This window comes from Bufo bufo, chromosome 4 (genome assembly GCF_905171765.1).
Source record: "Bufo bufo chromosome 4, aBufBuf1.1, whole genome shotgun sequence".
Lineage (NCBI taxonomy): Eukaryota > Metazoa > Chordata > Amphibia > Anura > Bufonidae > Bufo > Bufo bufo.
Window position 1 is genome coordinate 29,556,921 of NC_053392.1, and position 11,143 is coordinate 29,568,063.

The 11,143-nt window shown below is 47.4% G+C and overlaps 1 protein-coding gene across 1 annotated transcript; it reads left to right on the top strand.

The window, feature by feature from the left end:
• The first annotated feature begins 466 nt into the window (after positions 1-466).
• Positions 467-7,227, top strand: LOC120997097 (killer cell lectin-like receptor subfamily G member 1). The gene is made up of 6 exons (XM_040427039.1): positions 467-538; positions 3,768-3,906; positions 4,347-4,504; positions 5,036-5,145; positions 6,304-6,445; positions 6,671-7,227. Exons 2-6 carry the CDS (start codon positions 3,825-3,827, stop codon positions 6,692-6,694), a joined length of 516 nt encoding a protein of 171 aa, XP_040282973.1. The 5' UTR covers positions 467-538; positions 3,768-3,824; the 3' UTR covers positions 6,695-7,227.
• The last annotated feature ends 3,916 nt before the right edge of the window (positions 7,228-11,143 follow it).

Here is an 11,143-nt window from a genome sequence, read left to right on the forward strand (position 1 = left end):
TGCACAGGACGGAATGTACCACATCTACAGGGGTAGCAGGGTACTACATCTGTAGTGTAGAGTACACAGTATGGAGGCGCCTAACGCTTGTCATGTAGTGGCTGAAATGCCGGGAATACCCTACTACGTAAGTGACCATTTTTAGCCAATCAGTAAGTGTTGCGGACTTGCGTCATAAGTAGCTAGGGAGAAAGAGGCGTGGTTGGCGTAAAAGAGGCGTGGCAGGGGCGGAGTACGCGTGTGTAGGGGAGGGGCTGGGGATACACGTGTAGTAGAAGGGGCGGAGTACGCGTCTGTAGGGGAGGGGCTGAGGATACACGTGTAGTAGAAGGGGCGGAGTACGCGTGTTTTGGGGAGGGGCTGAGTATATACGTGTAGTAGAAGGGGCGGAGTGTGCGTGTGTAGGGGAGGGGCAACAGCAGTAAATAGAGGGGTCCCGTGGCTCCGCCACACAGTGATGTCTCCTCCGGTGGACGTCCCCTTACAGCTCTCCTATCAGAGGGGGGCGCCGGACGAGAACGCGAGCCGCCGTGCCCAGGTGAGACGCTGCGGTGCACGCTGGGGGTTGTAGTGCTCCTCGGTAGGTGTCACGTGCTGGAGCTGCTGTCTGTGCTGAAGTCTACTGAAGGGAGAGCGAAGGGTTAATGAAGTCTGTTCTTTCATAGAGTGGAGGAAGATGATGGTGGTAGTAGTACTGGTCGGTGACTGTAGCGCTCAGTATTAGACGTCGCTTTCTTGCGTTTTTAATGCATTTTGAGGAGAGCCCGTCCTCCGTGATAGAAGACGGGCAGAGAGGCGGCGCATGCGCACTGTGCGGTCCTCTCCTCCTACGGCTGATGGGGGGACGAGGATTCTGATCACTTGGGGGTTTTTAAAAAATTTTATTGACCGTTACAGAGAAAGTTGCCGCCAGCGCCTTAATGTAAATCGGTTGAAGGCGGCATCACATACAGGAGATGGGCAGAGCGCGGTGCGATTTAACCCTTTCACTACCGGAGGTTTCTGCGTTTTTCATTTTTCTTCCCCATCTTCCTTGGGCCGTAACTTTTTATATTTCCGGTCACATCGCCGTATGGGGCTTAATTTTTTTTTTGCAGGATAAGTTGTACGTTCCGTTGCCTCCATTATTTATGGCGTACAATGTAGTGGGAAGCGGTAAAAAAAACTCCAAATAGGGCGGAATTGGGAAAAAGAAAATGCTATTTCTCCACCGTTTTACGGGTTTTGTTTCCACGGCGTTTCATTTGTGGCAAAACGAACCCATGCCCTTCGTGCTCTGGGTCAGTACGATTGCGACAATACCCCATATGTTTATGTCTAAATAGTGTAAAAATAAATTTAAACTTTGAAAAAAACAAACCTTTTTTTTAACGTCACCATGTTCTGACCCCCATAACTTTTTTTTATACTTGTGTCTATTGAGCTGTATGGGGGCACATTTTTTTGCTGTACAATCTGTAGTTTTTATTGATACCATTGTGGACTGTGTGACTTTTTGATCACATTTTATAAAAAAATATTTTGGGTAAGAGAATTTTTCATATAGTACAATCAGGGATTTAAACCGAGTTTGACTGTCAATTGCTCATTTCTTCTCCTGGCCTGCCATCTGGTGGCCAAAATAAGAATTGCAGTGTAAATACCATAATCCTCGTCTGTGAGGCTGATAGTATTCAGAACAACTACTGACCGCTCCATTGGCTGCAGGGCTGTCGGTAAGATGCCCAGAAGCGGGAGCTTCTGGGTTTTAAACACATTAGATGCCGTGATCTCACTTGATCACGGCATCTAAGGACTTTAATTACTGCGGCTGGCATTATTGCCGGACACGATAGCCGCAGGTCTCTGCTGTTTGAAACAGCCTAGACCTGGCGGCCAAGACGCCTGCTGCACGTGCAAGCGAGCCCAATGTTCGCACGTGGCTCCGTCGCCGTACATGGTAGTGAAAGGGTTAAAGAATTAAATGAATTTGGGCCAGTGATCTGGCACTGCCAACATATCCCAGCCAGAATTCATTTAACCCCTTAAAAACATCAGTTATTCAAATCGGAGAAAAGTCTGTCTGCCCGCTGTGATGCCAATTTTCATGCCCAGAACCTGTGTCTGATGCAGGGGCGTCGCCCTCTGTATGATGGCAGTGCGGAATCACTGGCCAGAAATCACACTTTTTAAAGAAAAAAAAAAAAATAGACCTATTGGGCATCACTGCTCTATAAAAATATCTAATGTTCTAAGTCTAACCCTACAGGTAGATGCTGTAACAAAAAAGTGTGAAAACAGCCATTTTTTGTCACTTTGCATTGTAATAGATTTGTAATAGCAAGCCATTAAAAAGTACTATGTACCCCAAATGGTAGGAATGAAAACATCGACTCATCCCTCAAGCAGTGAGACCCCACACAAGACGGCAGAAAAATCTAAATGGTATGGCGGTCAGAAAATGGTGACACAAACAGGATTTCTTTTTTTCAAAAATGCTTTGTGTAAAAGTGGTAAAATGTGAACAAAACTAAATAAAATGGGCATCCCTGTAATGGTACTGAACGGCAGAATAAAGGTGTTATTTTTCCAAAGCGGTGTTTAACGCAATAATAAATCCGAAAAAAGTTCTTTATCCTGCTTCCCAAAAAGCTAAATAAAAAGCGATCAAACGTTGTATGTTCTCCATAATAGAACCAATGATAAAGCTCCGCTGAGAAAAAAATAAAATGTATGGTTGTCAGAAAATGGCTGCACTGATCAATAACGTGGTGTCCGTAAACTATGGCACTAAAATCTGCCCATCAAAAACCATATGGCGCTCCTTCTCTTCTGATACCCGCCATGTGCCCATACAACAATTTAAGACTACATATGGGGAGTTGTCGTGTTCAGAGGAAAATGCTTAATAACATTTGTGGTGCTTTCGCTCCCTTTATAATAAGTTCTTTGAGGGGTGTAGTTTTCAAGATGGGGTCACTCTTTGGGGGATTCTACTGTAGGGGTACCTTACTGTGCTTTCAAATGTTACATGGCACCCAAAAGTCATTCCAGCAAAATCTGCCCTCCAAAAACCATCTGGCGCTCCTTCCCTTCTGCGCCCTGCCGTGTGCCCACACAACACCTGGAGTGCTGGAGGTTGCTGACCTCTGTCTAAGGCCATGTAACCGATGACCGTAATATGTTATGGCCTAGGAAAAGCTAGAGAAGAAGCGCCGGTCCCGGGTGTCAGACCCCCCTGATCAGATACTGATGACCTGTCCAGAGTTAAATAGCGGTGAAGGAGCTGACTCCTTTTAACCTTTTGACCTTTAACCTTTTTATACAACTTTTTTAAAAGGTGGGGCGACCAAAATAACCCCAATACTGACCTGTTTTTTTTCTTTTTCTTTGTGGCATTCACCATGGGGAATAAGTGGGGTGGTTCTTTTAATGTGAAGGGAAGGGTTGTGGGAGAATCGTGGGCGGTCTGCCCATTCATCCCGACTTGTAAAGGGAAGAGGACTTACCTGCTTCCCGCTCCTTCTCCAGGCCTGCGATGCTCTGCGGGGATACCTTCATGTCAGCATCTCCGCAGCTGATCACTGGCTGCAGCGGTGTCCCGAATTCCGATCCCCTTGCATCATGACAAATGGTCACATGACACAATGGGATCTGCTCTTCGCTGTGGCCAGTGATCGGCTGCGGAGATGTCAAACTGGATGCTGATAGATGGGGGGGGCGCCCTCCACCGCCTGGTGCCGTGTTCGCACTATGAACTTGCTGACCGCTGTTATTACACTTCACAGGGTCGATGGCGGAAGCTGAAACGTGCGAGAGATCTGTGTCAGAACCGCCTGGTGCAGATGGCGATCAGTCTCATCGTTGGAGTAGTCCTTGGAGTAGTCCTTGGAGTAGTCCTTGGAGTTATCTTCTCTCGTGTTATCGGTGAGACTTTCTATGAATGTTGTACATTACATATCGCCTGACACCTATGGAAATTAGCCTGACCACAGTGAGTCCTCCAGAGCGGGAGCTGCTCTTTCTAACAGAGGGGGCCCAGGCAGGAGTTACGATAGGGTAGGAGGGGGACATGGTCCATAGACAGGTTTCTATTGCCAACGACCCCTGGTACCCCCACCAGGCAGCAGACCAAAGGGGCCACGGCCACTCAACCAACGGAACATGACTTCCACGTGCAGGACATCATCGGAAACCTGCTTGGAGATTGTGGCGGTCTTGGTGTAGAGCTTCCCCCCAACCCCGTTGCACATCTTGTCCTAAAAATTGGTCACCACTGAAAAGTCCCACCATACTTTGTGCATTTTTCTGCCATCCCAAGATAAGCGGCACCTGAGGAGGACCCTTACCTGATATTTGTCTCCTAGGCCCCTGCCCTCCTGAATCTCCCTCCTGCCCCAATAAGTGGATGAGGTCTGGAGGGAAATGCTACTTTATATCCCGGGAAACCAACGACTGGAACTCCAGCCTGGAATTCTGCCGATCAGAAGGAGGAACGCTGCTGACCATGGATGATGAGACCCAGGTAACAGGAGACTGGGGGGGGGGGGTTGCATGAAGTGATGACACTGCTGGACTGGACAGCCGGTTTCCGATGCTGTATTAGTGGCATTGCTGTGTGTACACATCAGTCTACAGAAGGTGCAGTTGGCGCCACCTTCTGGTGGTCATTTGTAAAGTCCTGCTGTACATCTCCCATCTGTAATTCTCTGTTGGGGGTTGGCTATGGTGGCTGCCCTCAGAGCTGCTTGGCCCATTTTCTGTTGGTGGGGGTGGGTTGTTAGATCCTCATGACTGAGTCAGATCTACCTGGTCTCTACAGTATCGGTGAAGGAAGAGGGTCAGATGCCCTTGGTTCCTCTTCGGCTGTGGGGGGGAAGGGGGCATCAGATCTGCTTGGCCTCCCCTGTGATGTGGAGAGGGGGAGGTCAGATTCATTAGGCCTCTGTGGATTGGGGGTAGTGTAAAAACAACTTGGTCCCATTTCTGTTAGGGGGCCACGGATGGATGAGGGGCGTTACACCACTCTGTATGACACACTTGTTTTTCTTCACAGGAAGATATAAAGACTCTCTCTAACCTGACCGGGGAATACTGGGTCGGCCTGAAAAAGGAAGGAGGAGAGTGGAAGCAGATGGATGGTTCAGTGTGGACGGGACCCATAGAGTGAGTGACCATAAGAAGTGAGACGGCTGCATCGTCTCGTGGGGTAACTGGCCCATCGCTCCACCTGACCGGCCCTGCTGGGGATAAGGCAGGCAGCACGGGATCTTCATTGCCGAGTGGAGGGAAAACCTTACTCCATGGTGATCATATCCAGTGGCACAACGTTTTGGCCTCAGTGAAACCTTGCCTCACGGGATGTCATCGCTGTGGATTAAAGTTTTCCTTCTACTTGGTGATGAAGACCATGTGCTGCCTTCATTTACCTTTTTTGATCCTTCATTGGGAGTCAGTGGACCCGGCTCCATTGGGCGTGCACTGGCCATCTCTAGGAGTACGGTCCGATTTGACTGTCTGAATATTTGGCCCTACTGGCGAGTCAGACCAAGGTCTTGTGCACGTGTCTGTGTTTCTGTGTCCATTCTGCAAATTGTACAACATGTCCTGTTCTGGTGTGCAAAATGCGAACCATGGAAGTCAATTGATCATTAAAAAAATGCGGACTGCGCATGGACTGTATCCGTATTTTGCAGATCTTGAAAGCTGCCATATTGGATCAAGGGCAAATTTTCCAAATAGGAAGGGGGGTCATGTAGCATCTGAGAGTTAACCCCTTCTCACCCTCTTTAAATATGACTTTCCACCGAGCCGCAGTCCAGAACAATATTGTAATTCCCGCTCTGGACTGTAGCGGTTTCTTAAGACGGTATTACACCAGACGATTGTCGGCCAGATCATTGCTGACCAGGAACGCTCATTAGCGATGATCTGCCTGTGTAATACTGCCGCCGATTACCCGATGAAGGAGCAAATTATAATCTTTCAGCAGGATTAAAAAATCATAATTTGCTGGTGGCAGATCGTGCTAATCGTGGTCTACTGCTGGCAATGATCCTGTATGAGATGGCATTAGCTATCGCTCCTCCCCATACTGTGGAGGAGATCACCGCATGTGATAACAGTAACTACAAGAAGGTGATTGCCAGGCAGGAACACTCGCCTGGATGGTCTGCCGGAGTAATACAGCCTCACCAGGAGCGCGTTTCTCTCTCCGCTCTAGCATTGTCCTTCCATAGTAGTAGTTTTTGAAAAACCGTTTCCACTCCTGATTGGTGATGGATCATGTTGTGTTACTGACCACATCTTCTCCGTCTCTCGTAGGTATGATGGCCCCCAGTTGAGCTGCTGTGTGTTGGATTCTGGGAAATATTTGGCCTTTGCTTGTTCAACTCATAGGCCCTGGATCTGTGTGAAGTCTGCGGTCGCTGGGATCAGTAACGCAGGGAGCACAGACCGTGACCAGACGTGATCATCGTATGGTGACCAGAGACCGGCTGGGATTGCTGCAATGACTTGCCGGGATGGCCGCGGGGTCGCCTCTCTGTATGCTGACCGGCCGGGATGGCCGCGGGGTCGCCTCTCTGTATGCTGACCGGCTGGGATGGCCGCGGGGTCGCCTCTCTGTATGCTGACCGGCCGGGATGTCCGCGGGGTCGCCTCTCTGTATGCTGACCGACCGGGATGGCCGCAGGGTCGCCTCTCTGTATGCTGACCGGCCGGGATGGCCGCGGGGTCGCCTCTCTGTATGCTGACCGGCCGGGATGTCCGCGGGGTCGCCTCTCTGTATGCTGACCGACCGGGATGGCCGCAGGGTCGCCTCTCTGTATGCTGACCGGCCGGGATGTCCGCAGGGTCGCCTCTCTGTATGCTGACCGGCCGGGATGTCCGCGGGGTCGCCTCTCTGTATGCTGACCGGCCGGGATGGCCGCAGGGTCGCCTCTCTGTATGCTGACCGGCCGGGATCACTGCACAGTCAATGATTTTAGCGTTAGAAAGCTTATCCTGTCATGTGACACATCTTAAGGAATCGGGCTTTGGAGAGGAGGCAGGACGTCTTCTTTAGACTTTGAGGAGACAGCACACGTCCGCCCCCCACCACCATTCTGAGCCCTGACCCTGTTACAGCACTGAGCTCCTCGTAGGATCCGTGATCCAGAGAAATAACTGCAGACGTTCTGTACGACCACGAGCTGAGTGCGGTCAAGATTTTATTCGATGAAATGGATTTGATATTTAGTCTTTTTGTATTAGACTTTAACCCATTCATGACATCAGGCTTACATGCGGGGTCTTTATAGATGGTGCCCGCTCAACAGTCGCCTGGTGCCTGCTATTTTACAATTGTTGAATGGATTTTTAACCCCTCAGAGGTCGTTATCACGGCATTTGTGTGCCTTCTGAAGACTGAGGCCTGCCACAGCACTGTTCCTACCTGGCCCTGCTCGTGGCGTACACGGATTCTCCCATAGACTGCAGTAGTAAGTCATTGCAGTCTATGGCGCAAATGATTGCTTGTTAAAGTCTTCTAAAAAGAGATGTATTGAAAAAAAGTTTTAAATATTAAAAATAAATAGAATTATCCTTTCCACATCGCAAAATGCCTGAACTAATTAAATACCCAAGTATTCATCCCGAACAGTGTAACCGGAAGGAATCAAAATGGCCGATTTGCCGTTGTTTAGTCGGTTCACCTATCACAATTTTTTTTTATAGAAAGTGATCAAGAAGTAACATCCCCCGAAATGAGTAAAAACTACAAGATCAGCCATAAAAAATGAGCCTTCATGCAGCTCCGTAGATATTCCAACCGCCATAACTTTAGATTTATATGATGACGATGCAAATAAAATTATTTTTTTTAAAAATATTTTTCAAAGTATTCAAATACAAAAACAATATGACTGTGGTATTGCTGTAATCGTACTGACCCGGAGCAAGAACTTAACATGTCAGTTACCTCATGGGGATGCTGTAAAAACAAGACCCATAATACTGTGGTGGAATAGTCCCCCCCCCCCCCCAATTCCAGTCCATATGTATTTTTAAGCTTTCCACTGTATCACATGCCGTATACAATGGTGCTATTAGAAGGAGCAATTCGTTCTGCAAAAATAAAAAACACAGGCCACCTAGGGCTTTGTGAACGGATCAATTAAGTTATGGCCGATATCAGGGGTTCTGCTCCGGCACTTACCTGGGTCTGATTTATGGAGGTGTTTCTGTGCCAACCGGACCCCCGATGCAATGGAGGAAACCTACCTGTGCCTGTAATATCTCTGTCTATACTAATAAAAGGTCTGTGCACATGGCGCCTTTCTATGGTCGGTCTCCTGTTTCTTTGAGTGTCTGATATCTGTGCACCTGCCGGACATGGACCTGAGGTGTGACACCAGCATGAAGATCAGTATAAGAAGCGATGGAAGGGGTGGAAGCAGTGAGTTATAAAGGAGTCATGAATCTTGTGTTTTATCCTTCTGGGAAGCGTTGCACTGCAGTCTCACCGACCAGCGGAGGAGAGGGGGGAACTTCCAGGATGGAGAAGCAGACAGCAGTCCATAGTGTGGACGGTGCTGACCTCTAGTGGCCAAATGAGGTTCTGTATTTAATACTGTTTTACACTGACAATTGTGAGAGAGAGATTTTATTTATATACAGTGGATGTAATAGGCAAATAGGCCCTAATTTTTTTCCACTTTCACACTACACAAGGCTTTTCAACATACAGTGGATATAAAAAGTCTACACACCCCTGATAAAATGTCAGGTTTCTGTGCTGTAAAAAAAACAAGACAAGCAAGGATACATTTCAGAACCGTTTCCAGCTTTAATGTGACCTATAAACTGTACAACTCAATTGAAAAACAAACTGAAATCTTTTAGGTGGAGGGAAGAAAACAAAAAAAAAACCTATAATAATGTGGTTGTATAAGTGCGCACACCCTCTTAAAACTGGGGATGTAGCTGTGTTCAGAATTAAGCAATCACATTCAGAATCCTGTTAAATAGGGGTCAGCATACACCGGCCATCATGTAAAGTGCCTCTGATTAACCCCAAATAAAGTTCAGCTGCTCTAGTTGGTCTTTCCTGAAATTTTCTTAGTCTCATCCCAAAGCAAAAGTCATGGTCCACAGAGAGTTTCCAAAGCATCAGAGGGATCTCATTGTTAGAAGGTATCAGTCAGGAGAAGGGGACAAAAGAATTTCCAAGGCATTATACAGTCCTCCTGATCAAAAGTTTAAGACCACTTGAAAAATGGCAAAAAATTCCTATGTAGCACGGCTGGATCTTAACAAGGTTCCAAGTAGAGCTTCAACATGCAACAAGGAGAAATGGGAGTGAGACAAAACATTTTTTGAGCAATTTTATGAAAACAACGAATAAACTGAAACGGGCTGTTTTTCAGCTGATCAAAAGTTTAGGACCACATCTCCAAAAAAAAAACTAAACCCCCCCAAAACAGAAATCCAACTTCCAAACATGACCTCAGTAATGAGTAGCTCCGCCGTTATTGTTTCGGCATGCTTGATGCAAGTGTTTCCATGAGGTGAGTGGGAACATTTCTCCAAGTGGTGAAGACGGCCGCACGAAGGCCATCTACTGTCTGGAACTGTTGTCCATTTTTGTAAACTTCCCTTGCCATCCATCCCCAAAGGTTCTCAATTGGATTTAGATCAGGGGAACACGCAGGATGGGCCAAAAGAGTGATGTTATTCTCCTGGAAGAAGTCCCTTGTCCTGCGGGCATTGTGTACTGTAGCGTTGTCCTGTTGAAAAGTCAGTCGTTACCACACAGACGAGGGCCCTCAGTCATGAGGAATGCTCTCTGCCACATCTGGACATAGCCAGCGGCCGTTTGACGCCCCTGCACTTCCTGAAGCTCCATTGTTCCACTGAAGGAAAAAACACCCCAGACCATTATGGCGCCTCCTCCACTGTGGCGCGTAGAAAACATCTCAGGTGGGATCTGCTTGTCATGCCAGTAACGTTGGAAACCATCAGGGTTACATTTTTTCTCATCAGAGAATAAAACTTTCTTCCACCTTTGAATGTCCCATGTTTGGTGCTCTCTTGCAAAGTCCAAACGAGCAGTTCTGTGGCGTTCAAGGAGACGAGGTCTTTGAAGACGTTTTTTGTTTTTGAAGCCCTTCAGTCTCAGATGCCGCCTGATGGTTATGGGGCTGCAGTCAGCACCAGCAAGGGCCTTAATTTGGGTCGAGGATCGTCCAGTGTCTTGACGGACAGCCAATTGGATCCTCCGGCTCAGTGCTGATGAAATGTTTTTGGGTCTTCCACTTTACTTTTTTGTTCCATAACCCTCAGGATCATTTAAGAAATTCCAAATGACTGTCTTACTGCGTCCCACCTCAGCAGCGATGGCGCGCTGTGAGAGACCCTGCTTATGCAGTTCAACAACCCGACCACGTTCAAAAAGGGAGAGTTTTTTTGCCTTTGCCATCACAACGTGTGACTACCTGACAGAAAATGACAATGAATCCACATCTTTGCACAGATTTGGCCTTTTAAAGGCATGTGCTCCTAAACTTTGGATCAGCTGAAAAACAGCCTGTTTCAGTTTAATCGTTATTTTCAATTAATTGAATGCTCCAAAAATGTTTTGTCTCACTCTCATTTCTTCTTGTTGTATGTTGAAGCTCTACTTGGAACCTTGTTCAGATCCAACAATGTAAAATATGATTTTTTGCCATTTTCAAGTGGTCTTAAACTTTTGATCAGGACTGTATTATATACTATGTGCCGGGAGGCAGAGGCTTTACAGCTGTATGGGGAGAAGCACTTGCTCCACTTTGTATTTGTTCAGGGTCTGGTCTGGAGTCTGTATTTATCGGTCTGCATTACTTTAGGGGTCTTTATTTATTTTGTCTGGTGTCTTAGTTTTTAGGCTTAGGGTGTGGGGGTGGGGGGGGTCTGTATTTATTTTTGGGTGTGATGAAGGGGGTCCCATATACTATTTCTGATTGGGGGCATGTCCTATATACACGGGTGAGGTACGTACATTTTGTAGACGTCTTCAGGACCTGCCTGGTCTCCCTTCTCAATAGTTGGTAAGTACATATGACCAAAAGCTCAAACAAGGAGGTTCTGCAGCAGGAACAATGGGGGGCACTGGACCAGTCTAGTGTTTGGTTCGGTAGAAACGCAG

What these genes read in the sequence shown, in the direction of transcription:
- LOC120997097 (XM_040427039.1), top strand. Translation starts at nt 3,825, where the DNA reads ATGGCGATCAGTCTCATCGTTGGAGTAGTCCTTGGAGTAGTCCTTGGA. An exon ending in TATCTTCTCTCGTGTTATCG is followed by an intron (nt 3,907 to 4,346) that starts GTGAGACTTTCT and finishes TTTGTCTCCTAG; the next exon opens with GCCCCTGCCCTCCTGAATCT. An exon ending in GTGTGGACGGGACCCATAGA is followed by an intron (nt 5,146 to 6,303) that starts GTGAGTGACCAT and finishes CGTCTCTCGTAG; the next exon opens with GTATGATGGCCCCCAGTTGA.